Source organism: Populus euphratica, unplaced genomic scaffold (genome assembly GCF_000495115.2).
Source record: "Populus euphratica unplaced genomic scaffold, PopEup_1.0 scaffold123.1, whole genome shotgun sequence".
NCBI classification, from domain to species: Eukaryota; Viridiplantae; Streptophyta; class Magnoliopsida; order Malpighiales; family Salicaceae; genus Populus; species Populus euphratica.
In genome coordinates this window covers 84,625-107,708 of record NW_011499924.1, presented here as the reverse complement: position 1 = coordinate 107,708, position 23,084 = coordinate 84,625, and the positions used below count along the sequence as shown (strand labels likewise).

At 35.5% G+C, this 23,084-nt stretch overlaps 2 protein-coding genes across 4 annotated transcripts; both read left to right on the top strand.

Moving 5' to 3' along the window:
• Nucleotides 1-1,368: 1,368 nt before the first annotated feature.
• Nucleotides 1,369-8,830, top strand: LOC105135441 (putative clathrin assembly protein At2g01600). Its single transcript, XM_011040306.1, has 15 exons — nucleotides 1,369-1,751; nucleotides 1,856-1,925; nucleotides 2,037-2,134; nucleotides 2,818-2,956; nucleotides 3,083-3,210; nucleotides 4,556-4,648; nucleotides 4,740-4,790; nucleotides 5,251-5,316; nucleotides 5,401-5,466; nucleotides 5,629-5,709; nucleotides 5,811-5,891; nucleotides 6,884-7,051; nucleotides 7,163-7,244; nucleotides 7,366-7,487; nucleotides 8,173-8,830. The coding sequence occupies exons 1-15, from the start codon at nucleotides 1,662-1,664 to the stop codon at nucleotides 8,512-8,514; spliced, it is 1,677 nt and encodes a 558-aa protein (XP_011038608.1). The 5' UTR covers nucleotides 1,369-1,661; the 3' UTR covers nucleotides 8,515-8,830.
• Nucleotides 8,831-15,998: 7,168 nt separating this feature from the next.
• On the top strand, nucleotides 15,999-20,122 carry LOC105135440 (golgin subfamily B member 1-like). Of its 3 annotated transcripts, none has more exons than XM_011040304.1 (4): nucleotides 15,999-17,588; nucleotides 17,672-17,857; nucleotides 17,938-19,355; nucleotides 19,470-20,122. In XM_011040304.1, exons 1-3 carry the CDS (start codon nucleotides 16,220-16,222, stop codon nucleotides 19,317-19,319), a joined length of 2,937 nt encoding a protein of 978 aa, XP_011038606.1. In that variant the 5' UTR covers nucleotides 15,999-16,219; the 3' UTR covers nucleotides 19,320-19,355; nucleotides 19,470-20,122. The 3 variants fall into 3 exon arrangements, with proteins under 3 accessions (XP_011038606.1, XP_011038604.1, XP_011038607.1); XM_011040302.1 differs by having other exon boundaries at nucleotides 17,663-17,857; XM_011040305.1 differs by having other exon boundaries at nucleotides 16,000-17,588; nucleotides 17,663-17,857; nucleotides 17,959-19,355.
• Nucleotides 20,123-23,084: the final 2,962 nt, after the last annotated feature.

Genomic DNA, 23,084 nt, shown 5'->3' with positions numbered 1-23,084 from the left:
GGTTCGATTAGGGTTCGATTACTACCGCACTCACCAACATCCTCACAGTATGATTAGGTGCCCTCCATTAATTTGCTTTTAGATACAAAGGTGCTTTACTCTTGTAAAGGTTTTCTTTTTGGTTCTTCTTTCTTCTTTTGCACTAAATGCATTGACCATACAAACTGAAGATAGGAGTTTCACTACTCATACTCCTTGTTAATGGAAGAGTTTTTCTAGCAAATTCTGCTCTTCCTGTTTCTTTTCTCCATCGTCACGTGAAATTAAAAGCGAGATTGATCTCAGTTGTTGTTCTTGTTGTTGTTTACCAAGCTAGTCGCTTGGAAAACGATCTGATCCATCCATTCAGCTGACCCTTTCATTTGGGCATTGACAAGAGAAGGAGAGAGATGTTCTATGGGGACAGTACTGCGATCAACTGTGGAACTTTTTCTTTCCCTGTCACACAAGCCACAAGTCCTTCACTGTAGTTTTATCATTCATGGATTGTTTCAAACAAGAATTAATCAAATATTGACAAGTATACTGAAACTGTGCGTTCTCGTGAAACACCTCAAATGCCCTCCTCCCCCCATTATCTATCAACACTCGATCTAGTTCTTGAGTCCAGAGTTCTTTTCAGATAGGCCTTTACTCTTTGGGTTCATGAATACTTACGGAAAACTCACTGTTGTGCATTCTAACGTTTTTATTTATAAACCGGCCATTGGCTATTCTTGTCTGCTATACGTTTCTAAGTTTATGCCATTCTCATTACATTTTTTTTTCATTATGGACTATGGAGCACGCACGGAAATGGAATTTTTTTTGGTATTTTAGGAGTAATTAGTGATATTTTAACATAAGGAAAAAAGACATCCATGAACTATAAAAAAATATACAAATATATCTACCTAGAATTTTTGTATCTATTTTTTTAAAGTAGATATAAAAAATAATTAATAAGACATCATTAATTATTCTTTTAGCATTATAAAATTTCTAGAAACCCAATTTATCTTAAAGTTTCGTATCATAATTAATGTGTAAACTTATAAGCTATATATATATATATATAATCTTCGTATAAGTAATAAATAATTTATATTTCAGGAACGAAAGTGATTGCGTAATTGATGCTGGAATAATGATACTATTTGTAGTCTTATCTTTTTTTACTGGAGGGACTAGATTGAGAACTTTCAAAATTTAGGTACCTATTCGGAGAAAACGTTTCTACAGAGTTAAGAGTAAGAAATACTAAACAATTATGATGGCGCCCCGTGCGAGGGGGCCCGCCAAGAGCCAACCTGCCACTGGTCGGAAAACTTATAGCCAAGAAAGTATGAATATTTAGTTTAGTCAGACCCGAAATATTTTTATTAATAATAATTAATTTATCAAACCCAAAAAAAAACAGAAAAGAAAAAAACCAGCACATCCCTTCACCCTCCATTTCCTCTCTCCAATCTCTCGTTGATCAATTCCCACCCACAAACTCTCTCTCTCTCTCTCTCTCTCTCCTCCCTTCCCTTCCCTTCCCTTCCCTTCTAGAAAATAAAAAGGAGAAGAGAGAAATAGGGCATGATCACCACGTCCCTATATCATTGCTAGATTGGATACAGAGAGGGAAGGAGATCTGATCGATCTCTATTTTAAATTAAAATAAGTAAGCGAAAATAATGGGTACACTTCAGACATGGCGAAAAGCCTATGGCGCTCTCAAAGATTCCACCAAAGTCGGTCTTGCTCATGTCAATAGTGATTATGCGGTTCGTCTCTCCTTCTCTTCCTTTTATTATAAATCTAATCGAATTTCTCTCTCTTTCTCTATTTTTAGATTGATTGATGGATTTTTTCTTTTTTTAAAAAATAGGATTTGGATGTGGCCGTAGTCAAAGCAACTAACCACGTCGAGTGTCCTCCAAAAGAGCGCCATCTTAGAAGTCAGTACTCCTCTCTCTCTCTCTCTCTCTCTTTGATTTTAATTTAATGGGCTCTTCCAGTTTTGTGTTTTTTCCAGATAGTTATTTTTTTTAATGATTTGTTTGTTACAGAAATCTTGGTTGCCACGTCAACGATTCGGCCTCGAGCTGATGTTGCTTATTGCATTCATGCTCTTTCCCGCCGATTGGCCAAAACCCATAGTTGGACGGTATAGATCTCGACTTAATTCATTCGTTGATTTAATTCATTTACTTTAATATTTTTTTCTTGAATTGGAGTTTGGCTTGATCGATATGTGCATTTGTCAATCCAATGCAACAACGTTTTTGTTCGTGGAGTTGTTTAAAGCTAATGTTTTTCTAATAAGAAACCATTAGTTTAGGTCGCTGTTCTCTTCATCATACTGTAATTTACACAGGGTAAGTGGCATTACCATTTATTTATTGGCAGCAAGATTTCGTAGTTATTATACTGTATCAGCTTAGATTTCGTAGTAATTATACTGTATCAGCTTTACAGCACTCAACTATCAAATTCATAGAAGTTCACCATGCATTTACCCTTGTGTTTTGATATTTGTAATTTCTTTGCATTTTTTGCTTCTATTTTCTTTGGTGTTTTCTGGGTTTCACAAAGCTACGTAACTATATTGTTTCCAGATTCTCATGTTATATGTACTGTTGTATCCCATGCAAAAAAATTTCCATTTTTTTTTAGTGCACTTATCTAACTTTGATGCTGAAAGTTTTTGCTGTTGCAAAGTTCAATTTTATTCGATGTGGTTCATATGTTTCTCGCTGATATATTACACCTTTATTTGAGTACGTTATCTGAAGTTCTTGGAATTGTTTGTTTAGAATTTGTTGTTTACTGCTGCTGCATTTTTAACAGGTAGCTTTGAAAATACTGATTGTGATCCATAGATTATTAAGAGAGGGCGATCCTACTTTCAGAGAAGAACTTCTGAATTTCTCCCAGAGAGGACACATCCTCCAACTTTCTAATTTCAAGGATGACTCAAGTCCTATTGGTAACTTGATACTGCTCTCTCTTTCCCTCTCTCCCTCTCGGGCCACAAGCAGTGGCCTCTAACTGCTCTTCATGAACTGAGTACCTTTTATAGTTCTATTTTTTCATTATATTTCTTCTTCTTCAGCTTGGGATTGCTCTGCTTGGGTGCGTACATATGCACTTTTTTTGGAGGAACGGCTTGAGTGCTTCAAAATTCTGAAGTATGACATTGAAGCAGAGCGTCTTCCAAGACCTGGCCAAGGACAGGATAAGGTATGTTCCCAGGATTAGCAATTCTTATTTTTCCAATAAAAGGAGGAAATATCAGAACATAGAAGACAGCAAGATTCTCTAGTTATTGAAAGGAGCATCATCTATTAATTTCTCTCTTTCCCTATTCAGTATCTTTTATTATTTTTTTGTTACTTTAAAAAGAGTTGCAATCTCATTAAAATGCGTGCGTAATTGCAAAGGTCATACTCTCTCTCTCTCTCTCTCTCTTTTGGAACAAAGAACTGCTAAGTCTGTGCAGTAATGCTGCAAGAACGGAGCTGATTGTAATTTTCCCTCGGTATTTGTTGATTCCTCCATGATCTTTTACTCTTACCTTTCTTAAAATACTCTTTTTGGTTATTTTGATGAAAAATTATAATATCTTTCAAGATCCTCCAAAGAATTATCCTCCAAAGAATTACCATGTCTAAAGCCCTCAAAGCACTACAGTAATAGGAGACTCCTTATGAAATGTCAATCACTACTACATGGACTGATCAAATGGTTAAGTGCCCGCACAGCTTTTTTTCATGGAGGGTGCAAGCGTTTTCTTTTGCCTTGAACCTTCCACAATTTTGGCTTTTATTGTGATATAACATGTGGTGATTTTCATTGAAATTTGGACCATGTCCAGTCTAGAGACAATGCAGCACAACAGTTCAATACAACAATACTGAAGAAGCCGTAATGCTCCTAATCAAAAGGTCTTAACAAACTCATAATTATGAGAAAATAAAAGGATGCATTCTGCCTGAAAATTCAGAGTACAAGGTTCTAGAAAGACCAAGCTTAGAAAACTTGAACAGAAGAAGACAGTGAAGGTTCAGGACATGGTTGTCCCGACCAGTCGGATCTTTTGTATTTTGTAATCTTGGAAACACCAGATTTGTGGTTCCTTTGGTTGCAAAATAACTCCTGCATATTATTTGCTTAGGAATCATTTGATGAGACTTGAGGATGTGATTTGGTCAAAAAGTGGCATTGCATTATGATCAAGATCAGCAGGCCTTCACAAAGGGTCTTTTGAACTTGTCCTATCATGGCTTGGTTTCTGATTGGATGGCTTTCCATTTTTAAAATTGATTGTAATTGATTAACAGCTAGGGAGTTCATAAATGGAAGCTTGTTTTTCTTTTTCCTTTTATTTTGTTGGCTTTGGTGTATTTTTGAATTTCTTTTACTAAATTCACATTTTATCCACAAGAATATGCAAGCAGGAGCAAATTATTAAAGCTGATGTGGAATCTTGTTGATTTGGCTATTGACTTGCTGAAATATTTGGGTGAGACTGGCTTTCATTGATATTTAATGTTGCATTTAATTGGTCTTTACCTATTTTAAGCAGGGCCACAGCCGGACTAGGGACTTGGACAGTGAAGAACTGTTGGAACAGTTGCCTGCCTTACAGCAGCTGTTGTATCGTCTTGTTGGCTGTCGGGTATTGAACTTCTTCTATCCATTGGTAAATTGTTATTTGAATACTCTGCAATGTTAAGTAGAATAAAAATTGAGATAAATTTCTTTTACAGCCAGAAGGTGCAGCAGTTGGAAATTATGTTATACAGTATGCTCTGGCTCTGGTAAGCCTGCCTCTCTCTGCTGTAATTCTTGTCTTGCACAAGAATTTTGTTTCTGTATTTTCCATTTTGCCTTTTCTGTATTTATACTGCGGTAATTGCTTTGGGTTTATGAAGTTCACAAGTTATTCTAAAGTATTGTATGGCAATAAAAGAATTGCAGAAAATTCAGTGTAGTTCTATCTGATTCTTCTTTTTCTGGCTTGCCTCTGCACAAAAGTCACTAGACCAATTACTCCCCTTATCTACTTAATTGCTACTTTAAAAACTCCTATTTACATACACCTATTAGACTGCAGCAATTCTACATGAGTTTTTACACTTAATATGGCCATGTCCTTTAACCTGCCAACTAAGTGACAAAAGGATAGATTTAAATTGCGGAAGATACAGGTTTCATTTATGCCTCCTCTTCTTGTATTATGAAGTGGTTGCTGACCTTTTTGCTACATGCAATTTTCAGGTATTGAAGGAGAGCTTTAAAATATACTGTTCTGTTAATGATGGGATCATCAATCTTGTTGATAAGGTAATCTATTGCTCTTAGTTTTCATCACTGTGCAAGCATTTGGTTTTGTCTGCATTTGTTATTAAATCTTTCATTTTTTTGCAGTTTTTTGAGATGCCAAGACATGAAGCTATTGCAGCCCTTGATATCTACAAGCGAGCCGGCCAACAGGTCATGTTGTCCATCAATTATTTCATTTTATCAACTCCTAAAATTTTCATTAATACATCCTTAATGTTGTAACATTCATTTTGGGACTGAAGTCTCCACAACTAAAAAGTTTTTTTGCTAGACATGGTGTTTTGCTGAAAAAAAAATTGTTTATTCCCGCAGGCTGGTAACCTTTCTGATTTCTATGAACTATGCAAAGGGTTGGAACTTGCTAGGAATTTCCAGTTTCCTGTTTTGAGAGAGGTATTTGATGCTATGAAGCAGGTTTAGAGTTTTCACTGGTTTAGTTATTTTATCCTTCCAATTGCATTAGCTTATGACTTCATTGTCCCGGCCTTTTTCAGCCTCCACAATCCTTTCTTACAACCATGGAAGAGTACATAAGAGAGGCACCGAGAGTTGTTTCCGTTCCAAACGAGCCATTGGTCAGTGCCATTACTACACAAGAATGTCCAATGCATTTTCAATTTATGATTTGTTCCTCATATCAAATGTCTTTTATATATATATTGTTACTGGTTTAATATTTGATTAGCCTTCAGAAGCCCAGGATTTTTGGCTGTCAATCCGTTGCCTCTTCTTTTGTTAGAATGTCAGGTGGGATAATGGGTCAAGATTGATGAGTATGTGGACTGGATTTCAGCCAATCATGGACATAGAGAGAGGATTTGATGTTGGAAAAGAGGTCTTAAGAGATTCTAAGGTTTGATCATTTATTGTGCACAGGATTGATTACCCACAAAGAGCAAGATATTTAATACTATGTTGTAGCCGGAATTATAATTTGATAATCAGTTGGATGAGTGCCTCTAGATTGCAATGGATCAATCCATGCCAATTATGGTGAAATGGAATTTTGTTGGAATAGCTGTCATACTAGGCCCTGTTATTCGGTATGGGATTTGAATGCTGGGCTTAAAGAACATTTCATAAAGAAAGCACAGCTGAAGATAAAATATCATGATTGGATGAGCTGCACCTGCCATGATAGGGGAAAAAAAAAAGATTTTAGTGAAAAAAAAAGTGAATTCCTGGAATGAATGTCAGTGGAGGTAAGATGAGAGAAACTCACTGTAATTGATTTGGTTGTTTGAAATGGAAGCCCGATTACATCACCCACTACACATGATTCAAATCTCTTTGGAGGTTTTATAAGAGCCAAAATAGGGAGGAAATGAATGAGTCATGTGGCCATAGCAAGGATGTTGCTGCAAAAAGGAATTATGGTTCTTGACTTGGCTAATTAAGAAAATAGCTCTCAACTTGGCTAAGTGGAAGAAAAGGATGTATAGTGCTGCATATTCAGTTATGCTATGTGGTCTCTTTCTTGTGTGATGTGTGCATGTGAGCTCATTCTTCCTTGATAAGGGATATGAGGTTAAATGTTATAGGACTAATATGAGGTCGTTTCAAACAGCTTCAATTGACCTACAGACCAGAAGAAGGTCCTTCAGAAGATGCCAAATCATCCAGTGATGAACCTGAGCCACCCCCTTCAGATGATGTTGCTGTCTCCAATGTTGAGATTGCTCCTCCTGCTTCTACAACCCCTCCTCAGAACAGCGTAGACACAGGAGATTTGCTGGTAATCTCTTAGTTGTCAGTCAACTTTATGTGTATTGTTAATTTCTGAGAACTAACCCTATTTCTTCCATTTTTTTTAACACTACCTTTCTCCCTTTTTGGTGTTTTTTAGGGATTGAATTATGCAGCTCCCGATGCATCTTCCATTGAGGAAAGCAATGCTTTGGCTCTGGCTATAATTCCATCTGAATCAAGTAACCAAACTTGTTCACTTTTTTTTCTTCTGATCTCTTTCATTTGAGCGACTTCTATGATTCCTGGTGGCTTGCTTGCTTCCATATGTTAACCTGGGATATGCAACTCCTAATCTAACAGATGCTGCACCCACATTCAATTCTGCTGCTGGTCAAGCAAAAGATTTTGATCCTACTGGATGGGAACTTGCCCTGGTCAGCACCCCAAGCAGCAATATTTCTGCCACTAATGAGAGGCAATTGGTAGGCCTTCTTTTCTTTCTTTCTTTTTCTTTTTTGTTTCCATACATGCATACATATATTGTCCATGGTCTTTTCTCTTTGTTGGTTAGCCATCATGAGAATGCATGGTGATAAAATTATTTCTGTTGATGTTCTGGTAATCATGTAGACAATGTTAATGTTGCAAAAAACCATTATAGTTTGGCTTTGACGAGGAAAAATGTTTTAGACCTGATAGGTAGAAAATGATTGCTTCTCTACATACCCTTTTCTTTCAGTTTCTATTAAGTTTTCATCAGTTAGTAATTGAGGAGCCAAGGAGTTTGAAGGCTTTATTTTCCATGCTTAAGGAGCTACTTAGACATGCTGCATGCGTTCCCATGTTGTTTGAGTGTAAATGTTTGTGCAGACAAATAGGCTTTTTTGTATTTGCTGGCGTTGTTTAGGCTTTTTTGTTTTTGCTGGGGTTGTTTTGCATAGTGTAATGTGTTTCAGACAGATTGTTTCAAGTCTGCCTTGTGTATAAAATGATCTTAAGTCTCGAGGAGCTGAAGCTCTGAGCCTTGACACTTTCAGAACTTGCTTGGTATTTTTGTTTCAGTTATTGACAATATCTGTGCATATGATTAAAATTGTTCTAAGAATAGCAAGCATATTGACTGGTTATTCTATTCAACTATCGTGCTTTATATTTTATGAATGTCAGGCTGGTGGCTTGGACTCGCTCACTCTGGACAGTTTATACCATGAAGGAGCATATCGAGCTGCCCAGCAGCCTGTTTATGGAGCACCAGCCCCTAATCCATTTGAGGTACAAGATCCATTTGTTTTGTCAAACAGCATTGCTCCTCCTCCTTCGGTCCAAATGGCAGCAATGGCTCAACAGCCGCACAATCCTTTCAGTCCATATCAACCTCCCTACCCACAGCCACAGCAGCAACATGTGATGATGAGCCATGCAAATCCTTTTGGTGATACAACAGGGTTTGGGGCATTTCCTGCACATCCCGAGACTAATAATCCCTTTGGAAGCACAAGCCTTTTGTAATCATTTGTTTTTGGAGATTTGAGGAGTGTGATTTAGATGGTGCATCGGTTTACATCCTGGAAATGAGAAAAGAAGTGTGGGATAGGGTTTTTACTGACACCCACAAGCGTGACGGTTTGCCGAATGGATCTTACATTGGTTTGGGTTGTAAAAGTTAGGTGGTGGATATGTATTATTTGACAACTAGTAAATACGGATCCCAATTTTCTCATGATTAATTTTAGAAATTTCTCCCCTTGTGCATGATTGTAGATGTATTGATAATTACATATGTTGAATTCTCGGTAGACATTTGACCTGGCTTTTTTTCCCCGATGCCTTATCTGTAGTGTGTTTGTTTGTTTGTTTGTTTGTTTGTTATGTTGAATGATACCTCGGGTACAAAAGTTGTTATACAGACCACTGAATAAGGACAACACTAGCAATCATATAGAGTTCTAGGAAAGGTGTACCGTTGTAGTAAGTTGAGGGCTTCAGCTCTTAGAGATGCAAAGGAGATGATAAGAATGCTTTGGCGCACTGGGTTCCAGCAGCTTCTGTGAAACCATAGGCCGAAGGGGAAAGGGAATTTGGGATTTGTGAAAGCAAGGATCAAGAAACGAGTTCACATGCCAGGATGGAGCTTCTTATGTCTCGCAGAGCATCTGATGAGGTATACAATGTTCTTTTTGAGCTAGATACACAACAAAGGTGGTCAAATGGCCTTCTCTCTTTTTCTTTAGGTTTTGTGGAATGCCTGATATTATTTCGCATTCCTGTTTTGCTATCACAAATTCATTGGTTTTTGTTTTGTTTTTTTTTTTGGAATAGATGCCCAAAGCACAAAACCGGGCATTTACCGAATATACTAATTTAGGTTAAATCCTTCGCCTGCCCCATCTAGCAAGTTCCTAAAGTCAACTCCTAAGTAGATTGTAATTTCATGGATTATACCATCAGGTTACTAAGTTAAGGTTTCCTTCTTTCATGAGAGAGTCTATCGGATAATGAAAATGTACATCTTTGGAAATTCTCAGTTCCTAAAGCCGTGCTAGTTGATAGGTTGTGATTTAGAACGCGGGCAATTGAAAGGAAGTGAAAAGTTTCAATGTGCTTATTGCCATGAAAAGGCTGCCGGCAAGAGAGAGTGTTACCCAAGATGACTTCTCTTAGAAAGTTGTGATATGAAACAGTAGCAGCTCGGAACTTCAAATTATTAGCCTGCTGGACATGATATAAAAAGTGAGATTGTTTACCTTCAAGTTTACAGCACAGTGCCTACTCACAGTCATCTTTTGGAGCAGGCAGCTGATCATCCCCGTCCTTTAATATATATCTAGTAAGCAGCATGCAATGTGCAATGCGTATTTCGAATCTATGTGGACAGGGGCCCTGCTCATGTGATGATATCCTGGCACGTGCATCTAAGTCACAATTATATCCCCCATCCTCTCGTTTTAGCCTTCCGTAAATAAACAAGGATTAGGTCATTATTAGCAACTAAAGTTCTACACATGGTCATGAAGATCTTTATACTAAGATACCACTTCTCTTAATTTCCATTTGCTTTTTTTCCCCATACAGAAGAAGTAGAACATAAGGGTCGGCCAATGATCTAATGCAATACATGTTTAATCAAGACAGACAATGTTTCATCTCGCAAACATTTGTCTTTCAGCTTTATATATATGGAACTAGAAAAATCTGAAGCCAAGAGGCATTACTTTGCATAATCAGAGGCAAGCATGCATGTGGCTGCGTGTCTACATGTGTACATGAGAGGGAGAGGGAGAGAGAGAGAGAAGGGAGATTGGGTTTTTCTTCAAAACCAAAAGAGGGGGAGAGCAACAAAGCAAAAGGAGAGTAAGGTAAGCAGAAACATGCATGGGGCAATAATAAAGCACAGGAAAGAGAAGGAACCCTGTCCCACCTCTTCAAACGCTCTCAAATCACCATCATTACCGCGGCATACCAGCCCCCATTGATATAAATATTGTAGAATTTGCCTTTGTTCATTTCTCCCTCCTCTTGTACCTTCTTTTACTCTTTTCTCATTTTTCTTTCTTAGTGGTATCCTGTTGCTTATCACAAATCCACAGCTGTTTTTCATGTCATTATTTGCTTTCCTATGTTGTTAATCATTCGATCCTTTTCCATGGGAAAGAAGATCAAAGATAGATTAGGACACTTAATTAATTTTAGAAAACAAAATAAGGACCGACAAAACTAGTAATTTATTCTTCGGTTCTTGCTTCTATGTATTGTACTAATTAATATTCTTATGCTACCTACCTTTTTGATGTCTAAAGGATGGTGAGAGTTTCCGAATCTTGCAAAATTCTATGTTTGCTTAGTTTCTTTGCAAAAAGAGCTGCTGCATCATCACAACAAATAGTTTAGGAGGGGTATATCATTCGATTTTATTATTTTTCAAATAAATTTACATTGAAAACAATTTAAAATGCACATTGTACATGTATTTGATATAATTGCAAAAATCACTTTAGCACATATGATGAATATATTGCATATAGAAGCATGAAGACTCGGAAAATGGAGTTCTTTCGCTTTTGCCGATTGATGGAGGGGCTCGGGCATGGTCCCCAAAGAAATTTTAGTTTACCGAACATGTATAAAGCTTACCGAACACTATGAGATAGCGTTTTGAGCTAAAAAGCTAAAATGTCGCCGAGCACCTTGAACTAAATGGAGACTAGGATGTGTTTGATGCAGTTTTTTTTTTTTCTTATGATTATATATATTTTTTAAAAGTGTTTTAGTTTGAGAAAAATAAAGTAATGTATTTTTTGTGTATTTTAATTATTTTTATATGTTGATATTGAAAAAAAGCTAAAAAAAATAATATATTTTAAAAAAAAAACTATTTAAAAAAATATATATTACTGGAATTCCAAACAGCTCTCAAGACTATGTTTGGAAACACAGGTTGTGCAAATCCTTTACCAAACGGCACTAAACTGGGTCCAGGTACCACCTGAAGGCTGGGGGAGTAGCTATCCAGGGAAAAGAGTTGACCTCATGACCTTGAATTCCACAGGCGCTCCACACCATCACCGAATCACGCCTCTGCTTGCTTCGACAAAAATTAGGGACCCAATTGACCGCTACATAAGATGAGGTCACTAACAGTGACCCGAGAGCGCTTTTTTTTTTTTCAAAGACAAGTGGCTTACCCTTTATTTCAAGTCGCAGGTGTTGATTTTTCATAATGTTTTTGAATTCATTTTATTTAATTTTTTATAATATTAGTGATATTATAATTAGAATTTTAATGTATTTTTAGAGTTTTTTTTTATATTTTTCATCTCTCCTCCCACCTTCTTATATGTTTTAAATAGCAACAAGTTATAAAAAAAAATTAATTGCAACATGTAAGAATTATTTTATTTAACTATTTTTTGTCAACTATACTATTTCACGGATATCTTTTAAAAAATGTGCTAAAAAACAAAATTAACCATCCTAAAACCTTGCAGGCTAAAACAGTGCCCTGGAAGAAGAACCCGGGGACCGGACCTTGGAGATTTGACAGTTCAACTATCATCAATGCTGATCTCAACTGAAACAGATTTCTTCGAAGCTTGACAAAATATGTTATCTTTCTTACGGCCATCCATCTCTTACACAGCCCTTTCAAACCTTAATCCACCTTACATAAATACAGGTGCATACTTCGCACAGCCATATTACTACAAATCTTGAGAATTTCATGTACCTGTAATTTAATAGGGAAAGCAGAAAATAAAATACAATGAAATGAAATGAAAAGAAATCAAATTAGAAGAATTATTCTAGAAGGGTCAAGAATTCAATTATTTTCATACTAAAACTATAAACATAGTTTAAGATATGGGCTGAAGAAAATATTTTTTTGCAGAAATCGGGGCTCTGCTAGTCTTTTTGTCTCTATCACTGCTTTAACTAGCTAGTGATGTTTTATAAATTATAGCTTAATTTTAATAACTAATATGTTGCATAATTTTCTAGTTTTGTTGTGAATAATTAGAAAATAAAAACTTGATATGTAGAGGCAAGTCTTATTCTAGCTTTGATGTAGATGATTATAAAAGAAAGCTTAATATGGGTAGCTAAATTTTAATTTAGAAGAGGATCTAAATAATTGCAGGAAAACAAGGAAGAAAATCTTGGAATATTAATTTATTATGCTCTGCGAAGAACGTGTTTATGATGGATAAGTAATCAAGATTATCCACGTAAAAAATATTTAATTTTTTTACATAAAGAATTTTTCTGAAGAACAAAATTATAAAATCCATATAGATCATGTTCTTGAACTTCTATCTGGTATACGCACAAAACACATTTTATATAAACCCTTGTAAATGAAAGAAGAATGGAATTTATGCACATATTTCGTAGCCCTGGCTTCCTTTTTATCCTCTTAACAAACCCTACAAACTTCTCATTCTTCGTCAATCACCATACTCAATAATCCTATAAGCATCGAATAAAGTTGTAAACCTGGATGGAAGTTTAATAATTAATATAATTCATATTACTTTTAAAATTATGTTTCTATTTTCAGTAACTTTTTTTTTTTTTTGGAAACAGAGATTTATTTACGCGGGTAATCTTAATATTTTATTTGTCATAATTGCATTTTTTGAAAAACATCGTAAATTTATATTCCATGATTTTCTTAACTTTTTTTTCTCCTTTAATTATTCGGATCCTCTTTCTAGACCAAGGTTTGATGACCGATATCAAGCCTTCCTTTCATGAGTATCCACATTGAAACTAGAAGGTGACGTGACATGTTGATTATTAAAATTCTACTAATTACAATTTAAGCACTTTAAAAGCTCTTGTATACTATAAAATAAAATAAAAAGAAATAGAAAACAAATTTTGTGACCGTGACCTAAATAGCAGCGGCCCTTGTTCTTGACCAGCTAAATTGAATGCTTAAAATTAAGGTTAAAGGGTCATGATTGGAAATGAAAACAGGGTTTATAATTATTATACAAGATTAAGCTAAATACTTTGTTATTTGCTGGGTGATATCTTTACAACCACGCGAGGCCATGAGGGTTATGGCCCCTCCATTTAATTGAGACCGCGGCATTGGTCGGCACCAGCAACATTTCTCCTTTTGATTTGATCAATCTTTTGTTCCTACCTATACTCTAGACATCAGATTTGAAGTTTTTACAGAATTAGGCACGTAATCTTGGACCATGGAAAATAATGTGGGCCAATACTATGCCAATTTCAAAATATGTGAGCAATTTTTTAAACTGGCAGGGACCTTGTTCTAGAAAAATAAATTCAAACAAAATATTGGGGGTGGAGATGATGATTTGGATATTGATGGGAGCCTTTTTAGATTGCAAAACGGTATGGAAAGAAGAAATTTTTAGCTCCTCTTTTGAAAAATATAATGTGACTCTCATGGCGATTAGAATATTGTCTTTTTGGTCAAAAATTTAAAGTTGAAGGGGAAAGACAGAGTTGATCGACCCTTAAAGAGGGATGAAACCAGCAAAAAAGTTATCCAAGGTTGATTTTTCTTTTTTTTTTTATTTCCCCACACATATATAATACTTCAAATTAAAGTTGCGTAAGTTAGTTGGTTAAAAAATTGCAAAGAAGAGGTGTGGACACCTTTCCTGCTCAAAACTCCTCTAAATTAGCTCCGAGCTTGCAACCAGAAATCTACATGTTTGAACAAAAGCAACTAAGAGCAGAGGGGGAGGGAACACAGTTACTTAAAGTTGAAATGTTTGGAATTAATACCTATTACGTGATTGTTCTTTACGAAAACTGACGACAAAGAAACTTATAAATCACAATAATGTCAAGTATTTGTGTTGCATAAAAATACCGTAATTAAACACAAAATACAGTTAACACAATGCAAGAGATATCAAAGACATTTGATGGTGTTGTTATAATTATCATCGCTAATTATTCAATAGAAAAGAATTAAACACAAGGAGAGTAAAAAAATATTGAGCAGGTGAAAATATCTAGTTTCTAAATTATAATTTATATTTATTAAAATATTAAATTAACATCAATTAACCTAATTATAACTAAAAAACAAGGATAAAAATACAAAAACAAAACCATTATACTCGAGTTAAATAACTTTTGTTTTTAAAATTATTTTAATCATTTAAATGTGTATTAAAAATATAAAATTACAAAGTTGTCCGAACCAATAAAACTTGGAAAAAAAATCATATTACTCTCCATGATAAGTTCTATATCATTACAATCCAAGGCGAAATACAATGAAACCCTAATCCATTTTAGTGTTTTTTTAATTTTTTTAATTTGAATTTTAATATCAGAGGACGATTTTGTCACTATCTACCATGCATAACTTTGATATTTTGATGAAATGAACATGTTACTGGTCTTTAGTTATTTTTCTTCCCTAAAAGGGAGGGGAAAACGGACGACTGATTCTTAAAAATCTCGAACGCTATATAAAATGGTTTAAAAAATCGTGACAGTAATCGTTGGTTTTATTTATTTTAAAAGAAAAATATATAAAACAAACAATTTTTTTTTTTTCTGTTTCTAAAAAGTTAGAAACAAAACTGTAAATATGTCAAAGAGTCTCCCGTTCATATAATTCTCGCTAAAAATTCTTGTTGGAATCGGCATTTAGTTCGAAACTTCAGTTTCTGGGCTTTAGAGCCACATAACTTAATTCAAATGCATCTCTAATTCGAAACATTTATCAATGCTCAACGTTGAAATGGGCACTGATGAGATCATCTAAACCAGAAAACTGGGTGATCAAAGACAAGGAAATTGGAAGTTTAGTAGGGTGTTTGTTTTTGTGTTTTAAAAGTATTTTTAAAAAAATTAATTTGTTTTGTTTTAATTTTTTTATATTTTCCTATTATTTTGATATGTTAATATTAAAAATAAATAAATTTATTATTTTAATATATTATAAAATAAAAATATTTAAAAAAACAATCATTATTACATCAATAAAAAGACAGAGAAATAAATGGCAGAAGAAAACAAAAATTCATATAAAAACAAAGAAACCTCGTGAGAGGAGAGAAAACAGAGTTGCATAATGGACCGGAGCATCTTGCCGTCCTGATTGGGCCCCTTACTTTATTTCCAGAGTGGTCCACCAACTCATTGGTATGGTGGGTGGGCCACCCCATTTGTGTACCCAGAGAGAGCCGAAGAATAAGGTGGGGATTAGAAATGGCCTCTTTTTTAAATTAAAAAAAAAAAACTATACATGGCTCTCTCCTTATTTGGATGTTGAACTTCCGATATTCAAAAATTAAAAAATAATAATAACAATAACAATTTTTTTAAAAGAAAAAACATTGGCTTTTAAAAAGAAAAAAAATATCATTGCATTTAAATTCAACATATATTCATGTTATTATTTTTTAAAAAAAAAAACCTTCAAATTTTATATTCAAACATGATAAAATAAATTTTGTATTAAGGCGTTTGAGTCTTGGTTTGGCTCCTTCCTATTCAAACCGCCTTTTCAGCATTGTAAAATAAAATCACTTCTCCGTCGGCTTCATCAATTCTTCTCTCTCCCTCTCTCTCTCATTGAAAACAGTTTCAGTCTTCTTGTCTGATAACATTCTGCTTCGATAATCCTCACTATCTCTTTGTAATTGAAGCCATTTAGCTTCATTTTTTGATATCTTACCATACTCCATCTGTTTCTTTGTACATAGCAAGAACCATGGTTGGTAACAAGTTTGCAACCATGCTTCAAAGAAACACCAATAAGATCACTCTTATTCTAGTCTATGCAATCCTTGAATGGATTCTGATCATTCTCCTCCTCCTAAACTCTCTTTTTTCTTATTTAATTATCAAATTTGCTGATTACTTTGGCCTTAAAAGACCCTGTCTCTGGTGTTCTAGGCTTGATCACTTCTTTGAGCCTGCAAATTTCCAGAATTCTTATAGATCTCTTGTGTGTGATGATCATGCTAAAGAGATTTCCAAACTGAGCTATTGTTCAAGTCATAGAAAACTTGCTGAATCGCAAGATATGTGTGAGGGTTGCTCATCATCATCATCGCATGGTGAATCGTTGAGCAAGTTTGCCTTCTTTCCTTGGATGACTCAACTTGGTGTCCTTCAAGAATTAGGGGGTGATAAGGTAAGTGAGAATGGTGAGGAGGATTTGAAGTGTTCTTGCTGTGGTGTTTGCTTGGACTCAAAACTATATTGTGATGATTACTATCTAATTAAGCCTTCTTATTGGGGTGATTCGGATTTTACCCAGAAAGGAAATTTGGTTTTGGAACATCAGGTTGATGATACTGTTGATGTAGATGATCATTCTGATAGAGAACGATCGGATTTTGTGAGTGATTTTTGTGAAGGAGAACAGGGGATTGGTGAGAACTGGGGAATTGAGATTGGAAACAGGGAAGAGGAAGTGAAGCAGAATTTTTCATGCTCTGTTTCCAATTTTTATTGCAAGGAAGTGGTTGCTGATGACGGTGAAAAAGAAGAAATGGCTATGAAAAAGGAAGAAGAACCGGTCAAGAAGGATGATTTGAATGTGCAAATGGATAACCCACCTGGTGAGGTGCCTGCGATGGTTCAAGCTGGTAGCAGTAAAGACACGGCTACCGAGATTCAACCTCAGCATCTAGAGTTTTACATTGATCAAGATGATTGTCACTTGATTCCAGTTGAACTGATCGGTTTCAATTCAACGGAGAAACAAATTCCAAAGAGACACGAGAAGGGAGCGGAGGAAAACAGTGGCAATGAAGATTTCGTTTTGGAGTTTGATAAGCAAGTTGGAACACAATATGAATTGGTTGTGGAGGACAGGAGCAATTTAGAAGAGGAAGTGCCATTGCTCTCGGTCGATGATAATGAGGAGGAAACTTCGGTTGCAGTGGTTGAGTCGAGGGAAATACTCGAGAAAGAGAGCTCCTCAAGTAGGCATTCAGATTTGGATTTGGTGGAGGAGGAATGTGAGCAAGATGCCACTGCTCAACCAACTCATACCCCTTCTAACGATGGCAATCATGCTCAAGAAAGCGCACTGATAGCGGGAGAGGACGTGGATTCAGATTACAACCAAGGTACGCATTCAATTTTGTTTAATCTAAATTTTACTTAATGTTCCATATTGAATTCCCATTTGATAAGTTCGTAGTATGTGCAGTGTCTGAAGAAGTACTTCAAATGCAAAGTGATGAAATAGAAGCAGATGTCTCGATAGGAACTGAAATTCCTGATCAGGAACAAATTGATGACGTTCATTATGTCGAAGAAGTTTCTCCTTCATATTCTTGCATGCAGGAAGACCCTTCAACTAGTAATGCCGATTATCATGCATATGAAGATCATGGTAAGCTTACTTCCTTATACTATTATTTCAGAACTTAATTGTTACTGTATGTGCACATGATTTTATTTGATTTAGTTTAGCTGAATTGTTCATTGCATTAGGCTCTAAGCAAGCTGAGGAAGATGCAATAGAATTTAGGACCATAACTGTGGATACTGGCGAGCCATCATTGCATACAGAGAGCAATGAGCTTGAGGAAGATAAAATGCCCGATACGCCAACTTCTATGGATAGTCTTCATCACCAACAAAAGAAACTGCTACTGCTTGAAAGAAGAGAATCTGGTACGGAGGAGTCTTTGGATGGGAGTATCATTAGCGACATAGACGCATGTGATGGAATTTTGACTATGGAGAAGTTGAAATCAGCTCTGAGAGCTGAAAGGAAGACGTTAAGTGCTTTATATGCAGAACTAGAAGAAGAAAGAAGCGCCTCAGCAGTGGCAGCCAGCCAGACAATGGCAATGATAAATAGACTTCAAGAAGAGAAGGCTGCGATGCAGATGGAAGCTTTGCAGTATCAGAGAATGATGGAAGAGCAATCAGAGTATGACCAGGAAGCTTTGCAGCTTCTGAGCGAACTTGTGGTAAAGAGAGAAAAAGAGAAAGCAGAGCTAGAAAAGGAGCTAGAAGTATATCGAAAGAAGGTACAGGATAATGAGATGAAAGATAAATTGATGATGTTGAAAAGAAGGAAAGATGGTAGCACAACAAGTGTAACCACTTCGCCTTCCTGTAGCAATGCCGAGAATGCTGATGGACTATCTGTCGACTTGAATCATGAAGGGAAAGAAGTAATTGAAAGCTTTGATAACCATCAAGAAAGTAGTAACCCAAATACTCCAGTCGACGCAGTTCTATATCTGGATGAATCATTGGCTAATTTCGAGGAGGAGAGGGTATCAATTCTAGAACAACTAAAGGTTTTGGAGGAGAAGCTTTTTATGCTGAGTGATGAGGAGGAGCAACATTTTGTGGACATAAAACCAATTGAGCATCTATATCAAGAGAATGGCAATGGCTACAGCGAGATTTGTGATTATAGCAGTGAATCAAATGGAGTTGCAAATGGTCAATACAAGGAAATGAATGGAAAGCATCATCAAGAAAGAAGAAACATCGGTGCAAAGGCAAAGAGACTTCTCCCACTTTTTGATGCCATTGACACAGAAAGTGAAGGTATACTAAATGGGCACTCGGAGGGGTTTGATTCCGTTGCATTGCAAAAGTCAGTTAACAAATTTGACATGAATAGCAAGAAGCTCGCTGTTGAAGAGGAGGTGGATCATGTCTATGAAAGGCTGCAAGCACTTGAGGCAGATAGAGAGTTTCTTAAGCATTGCATGACCTCCTTGAGGAAAGGAGATAAGGGGATAGAGCTGCTGCAAGAGATTTTACAACATCTTCGTGATCTAAGAAATGTGGAACAACGTGTGAGGAACTTAGAAGACGGTGCTCTGTAGCGCAACTGTTCTCAGCCTCATCAAAGAAGAGAATAGGTAAATCTGCTATGCCTTCAGTTAAATTCTAGTGTCACGTTCTCTTCAAAAACTATAATGTGTAGTCAAGATGGATAGAAATTGATTGATTTATCATCTGTTTTGGTAATGCAGATTGAATTTTTGAGGTTGATCATTAGCTGCAAATTCAATATGGAAGAGCCCTGACATTCTTGTTCAAGGGATACGACCAAATGCAATGCCACATTTTCAGAAAAATATTCCATGTGGGAAGCCCCTCGATGGAGGGGGAGGCTCCTGCGATGGTCTTTTTGGTGATCTTGGTGGACTATGAAATTGAAAGTCTGCCCTCTTTTTTTCATCGTTTTCTTTTTCCTTTTAACAGTTTTTGATGTCCAAGGAAGCCCAAATTTTTGGTGGGTTCAGATTATCATCCCCTTTTGAGGGGAAGGAGGATGGTGAGTGCATGTGTGTGTAGACTAGTGATGTGAAGCCAAGCTGTCATTTGTATGTTGTGAGAAAGGGCCTGGCTTGCAAAGCTGGAGTGATCCAACAGAGATTCCAGTGCCAGGTGCATAGGTATTAGTTTATTAGACAGTTAGGTCTAGAACACTCTCAGTTATTTTAATATCTTTGGGAAGGAAAGGACAAGGGTAAGTAACGCCAGCCTCTCTTCTTTCTCAGCCTTGCATCACTGGGTTTTGTTTATTATTTGTAAGGGCTAAGTTGAGTTACTTGTATACTAAATGTATCCATTTGTAAAGTACATAAAATGATTGGGTGTTTACTCTGTTTTGGAGTTTCCTTGTGCTGTATATTCTTTGTTATGAGGACTGACAGAGACGTGTGTAAAAAAATGATATGGAAGTAAACTAGTAGATGATTAGAATAAGAAGCAAAGATTGCTTTCACATTTGATGATGCTTAAAGCATAAAACACCTCCTGGTAAGGTACACGCCAACGAAACTTGAGTAAACAGGAGACTTGTTGCTTTTGTTAAAATCTTGCAGAATTAGCTTTCTTGTGGCATTGAAATTGAGTTCTCTGAATTGGTATAAGAGTTCAAGGATCCATGAGTGCATGGAAGAACAAGGCTTTTTTCCCAAAAAATGGTTTTCCCTGCGTTTTTTCAGGAATTACAGCCAGGACTCAGATAAAAAAGCTCCACAAGCCTCTGAACGACCAGGGAAAAATATTAATTTGGATAGCAAGAACGCTCAGTGTCAGAGGAAAGCCCTAGATGCATATGCATGGGAATCATCATTGTTGTCGGATTTAGAGGTAAACTTAAATGATTACTTGGATAACCCGCCAGGGACATTATATTTAAATGTTCAGCAACCATGGCAGTCCTCCAACATGTTAATCAAGTAGGTCCTTTATAACCTGTCTTGAGCTGCCCTAACCTATTAAAAATCCCATTCCCTTTTCGAATCACATTCTAAATCTATCCCACCAAATCAAATACATGCTTGTAACACCTGTGTCCAATGATTTCATTGCTCAACCAGCACTTCTATCCTCCTTCGGCTAGGAGGTTTTGGATTCAGACCTCGATTTTATGACAAAAATTAAAAGGGAACTGCTGCTGTTGGCACAGCCTTCTTTTACTTCCTCATTTTTTTTATGAAGAAATCAATTTTTCTCTGTTAGCTATTCCGAGATAACATAATTCCATCCAGCGTTTTATAAAAAAATTTAAAAATTTTATTTTTTTATATTTTTAAATCATTTTAATCTATCAATATCAAAAATAATTTATAAAAAATAAAAAATATATTATTTTAATGTATTTTCAAACATAAAAACATTTTAAAAAACATACACATTCACAGACACTCCTAATTTGACCTAAAACAATGTTTTAATTTTTCAATTCGTCAATTGAACATCTATATCACTTAACAGTAGTGCAAGTCTGCAGCCATTCCCCTACTATTCTTTCCACGTGCATTATCATTTGTTTAGTTTACATGAAGGCAGCCTTTTCATACAAAAACCAATTTTCCTTCACTTTCTTTCTTCTTCTTTTTTGTTTCAAAGTAAAAGATGCAGAATTGCAGCTGCTCTAATCATTTTTCTCACCATGTTTCAACAACTTTCGGCGGTGCTTAATAACAAAGAAGTCAAGGTTTGGTGGCTTTCATAATGTTCTGATCAATACCATCACTCGTGATGCAGAGATGCCCCCATGTTCACGTACCAAACTTTGTTTAACTTGAGAAAATCAGACTACGGTCCTAGGATTAATGAGTAGATTATCAGGGAATCTTTTTCATGGGAGGTCCCGTGTGAGATGAGAGATCATGCATCCCCGATCAACCTTGATCTCTCCCTGAATAAGCTGGCGTTGGTGACACGTGTTAGTTCTTTGTGGGTGTGATGGTTTGAAATTAAAATTTTTAATTACGGTTTGAATAACAAAAATTGATAATGGCAAGGAGGGTTGATTTTAATTTTAGCAAACAAAGGTTGAGAATCATGTGATAAAACAATTGGCTGGCTGACTCTGCCTCTTAGCTCATCTTCTTGACCAGAGAGGACGGGTGTTGATTTTGTTGGTTCGAATTCATGTATAATCGTTTCTAAGCTTGATCTGCAAGCATTCTTTTGAAGTGGATCTCGAATTCAACTCTTATTTAATAAAAACCAAAAAAAGGGTTGAAGGGCATTTATTTGCTGAAGAACGAAGAATCAGTCAGGTGAGCGAAAATGAAGCGTCTTCATACAGTTTGTATAGAGTTCTGTGTTGGGATGCATCTTCTTATCACAAGCAGGTAGAGCTCAGCTTGTAGAGCTTTGGTACGAGACGCGGGGTGCGGTTCGCTGTGAAAAGTATTTTTTATTTAGAAATATATTAAAATATTTTTTTAATTTTAAAAAAAATTATATTTAATATCAATACAATAAAATAATTTAAAAAATAACATAAAATAAATTTTTAAAAAAATAATTTTAAAATACATATATAAAGGATTGTTTTACTAGTTGAATCTTTATTTCCATCCTCACTTATTAAAAATTTAAAAAAATTATTTTAAAATAAAAAAATTATTTTTTAAAAAAACAAAAAAAAGTTTTGTGATCCAACCACGCTTCAACCTTTTGTCCATACGAGTTTTCATAATAAATCTATAACAAAAAAAATTACTCATGTAATCCTTTGATTTTTTTCACTTTACAATCAATTTTTTTCATATTACACTTTCATCCTATATCAGAGCAAATTTTACAAATTGATAAAATAATCATAATACCCCATACATATCAAAAACATCAAAGCTAACCATTAACATACCATTTATTCTCTTTCTTCCACCTCATTTTCTCTAATCTTCCTCGTTTTTTTAATCAAGCAGATCTACATGTAAAAAAAAAAAACACTATCAATAATTAACTCTATAAAAAATAAAAATAATATCACTTTAATAAAAATAATTAACTCAGTTGACTGGATAATCTACTACCTTGTATCCCTTCTTATATTGAACAGTTTTGATGACTGTGCTTAGAGGGTGCTTGGTTTGAAGGTAGTTTTAGTTTTTTTTATAGGTATATCTTTTTTAAAATACAAATAACAGCTTTAAAAACTAAAAATATATATTTTTTATATAAATTTTATTAAAAAATCAAAACCTCCTTCAAATCGAAGACTCTCTCCGTCCAGGATAGCAGAGTTGACGGAAGGTTGGTGATGACAGGTGGCACATAAAAATCATGACACGTTTCTTGTACTAATTTTTGTTCTGGAGAGATAACTTAGAAAG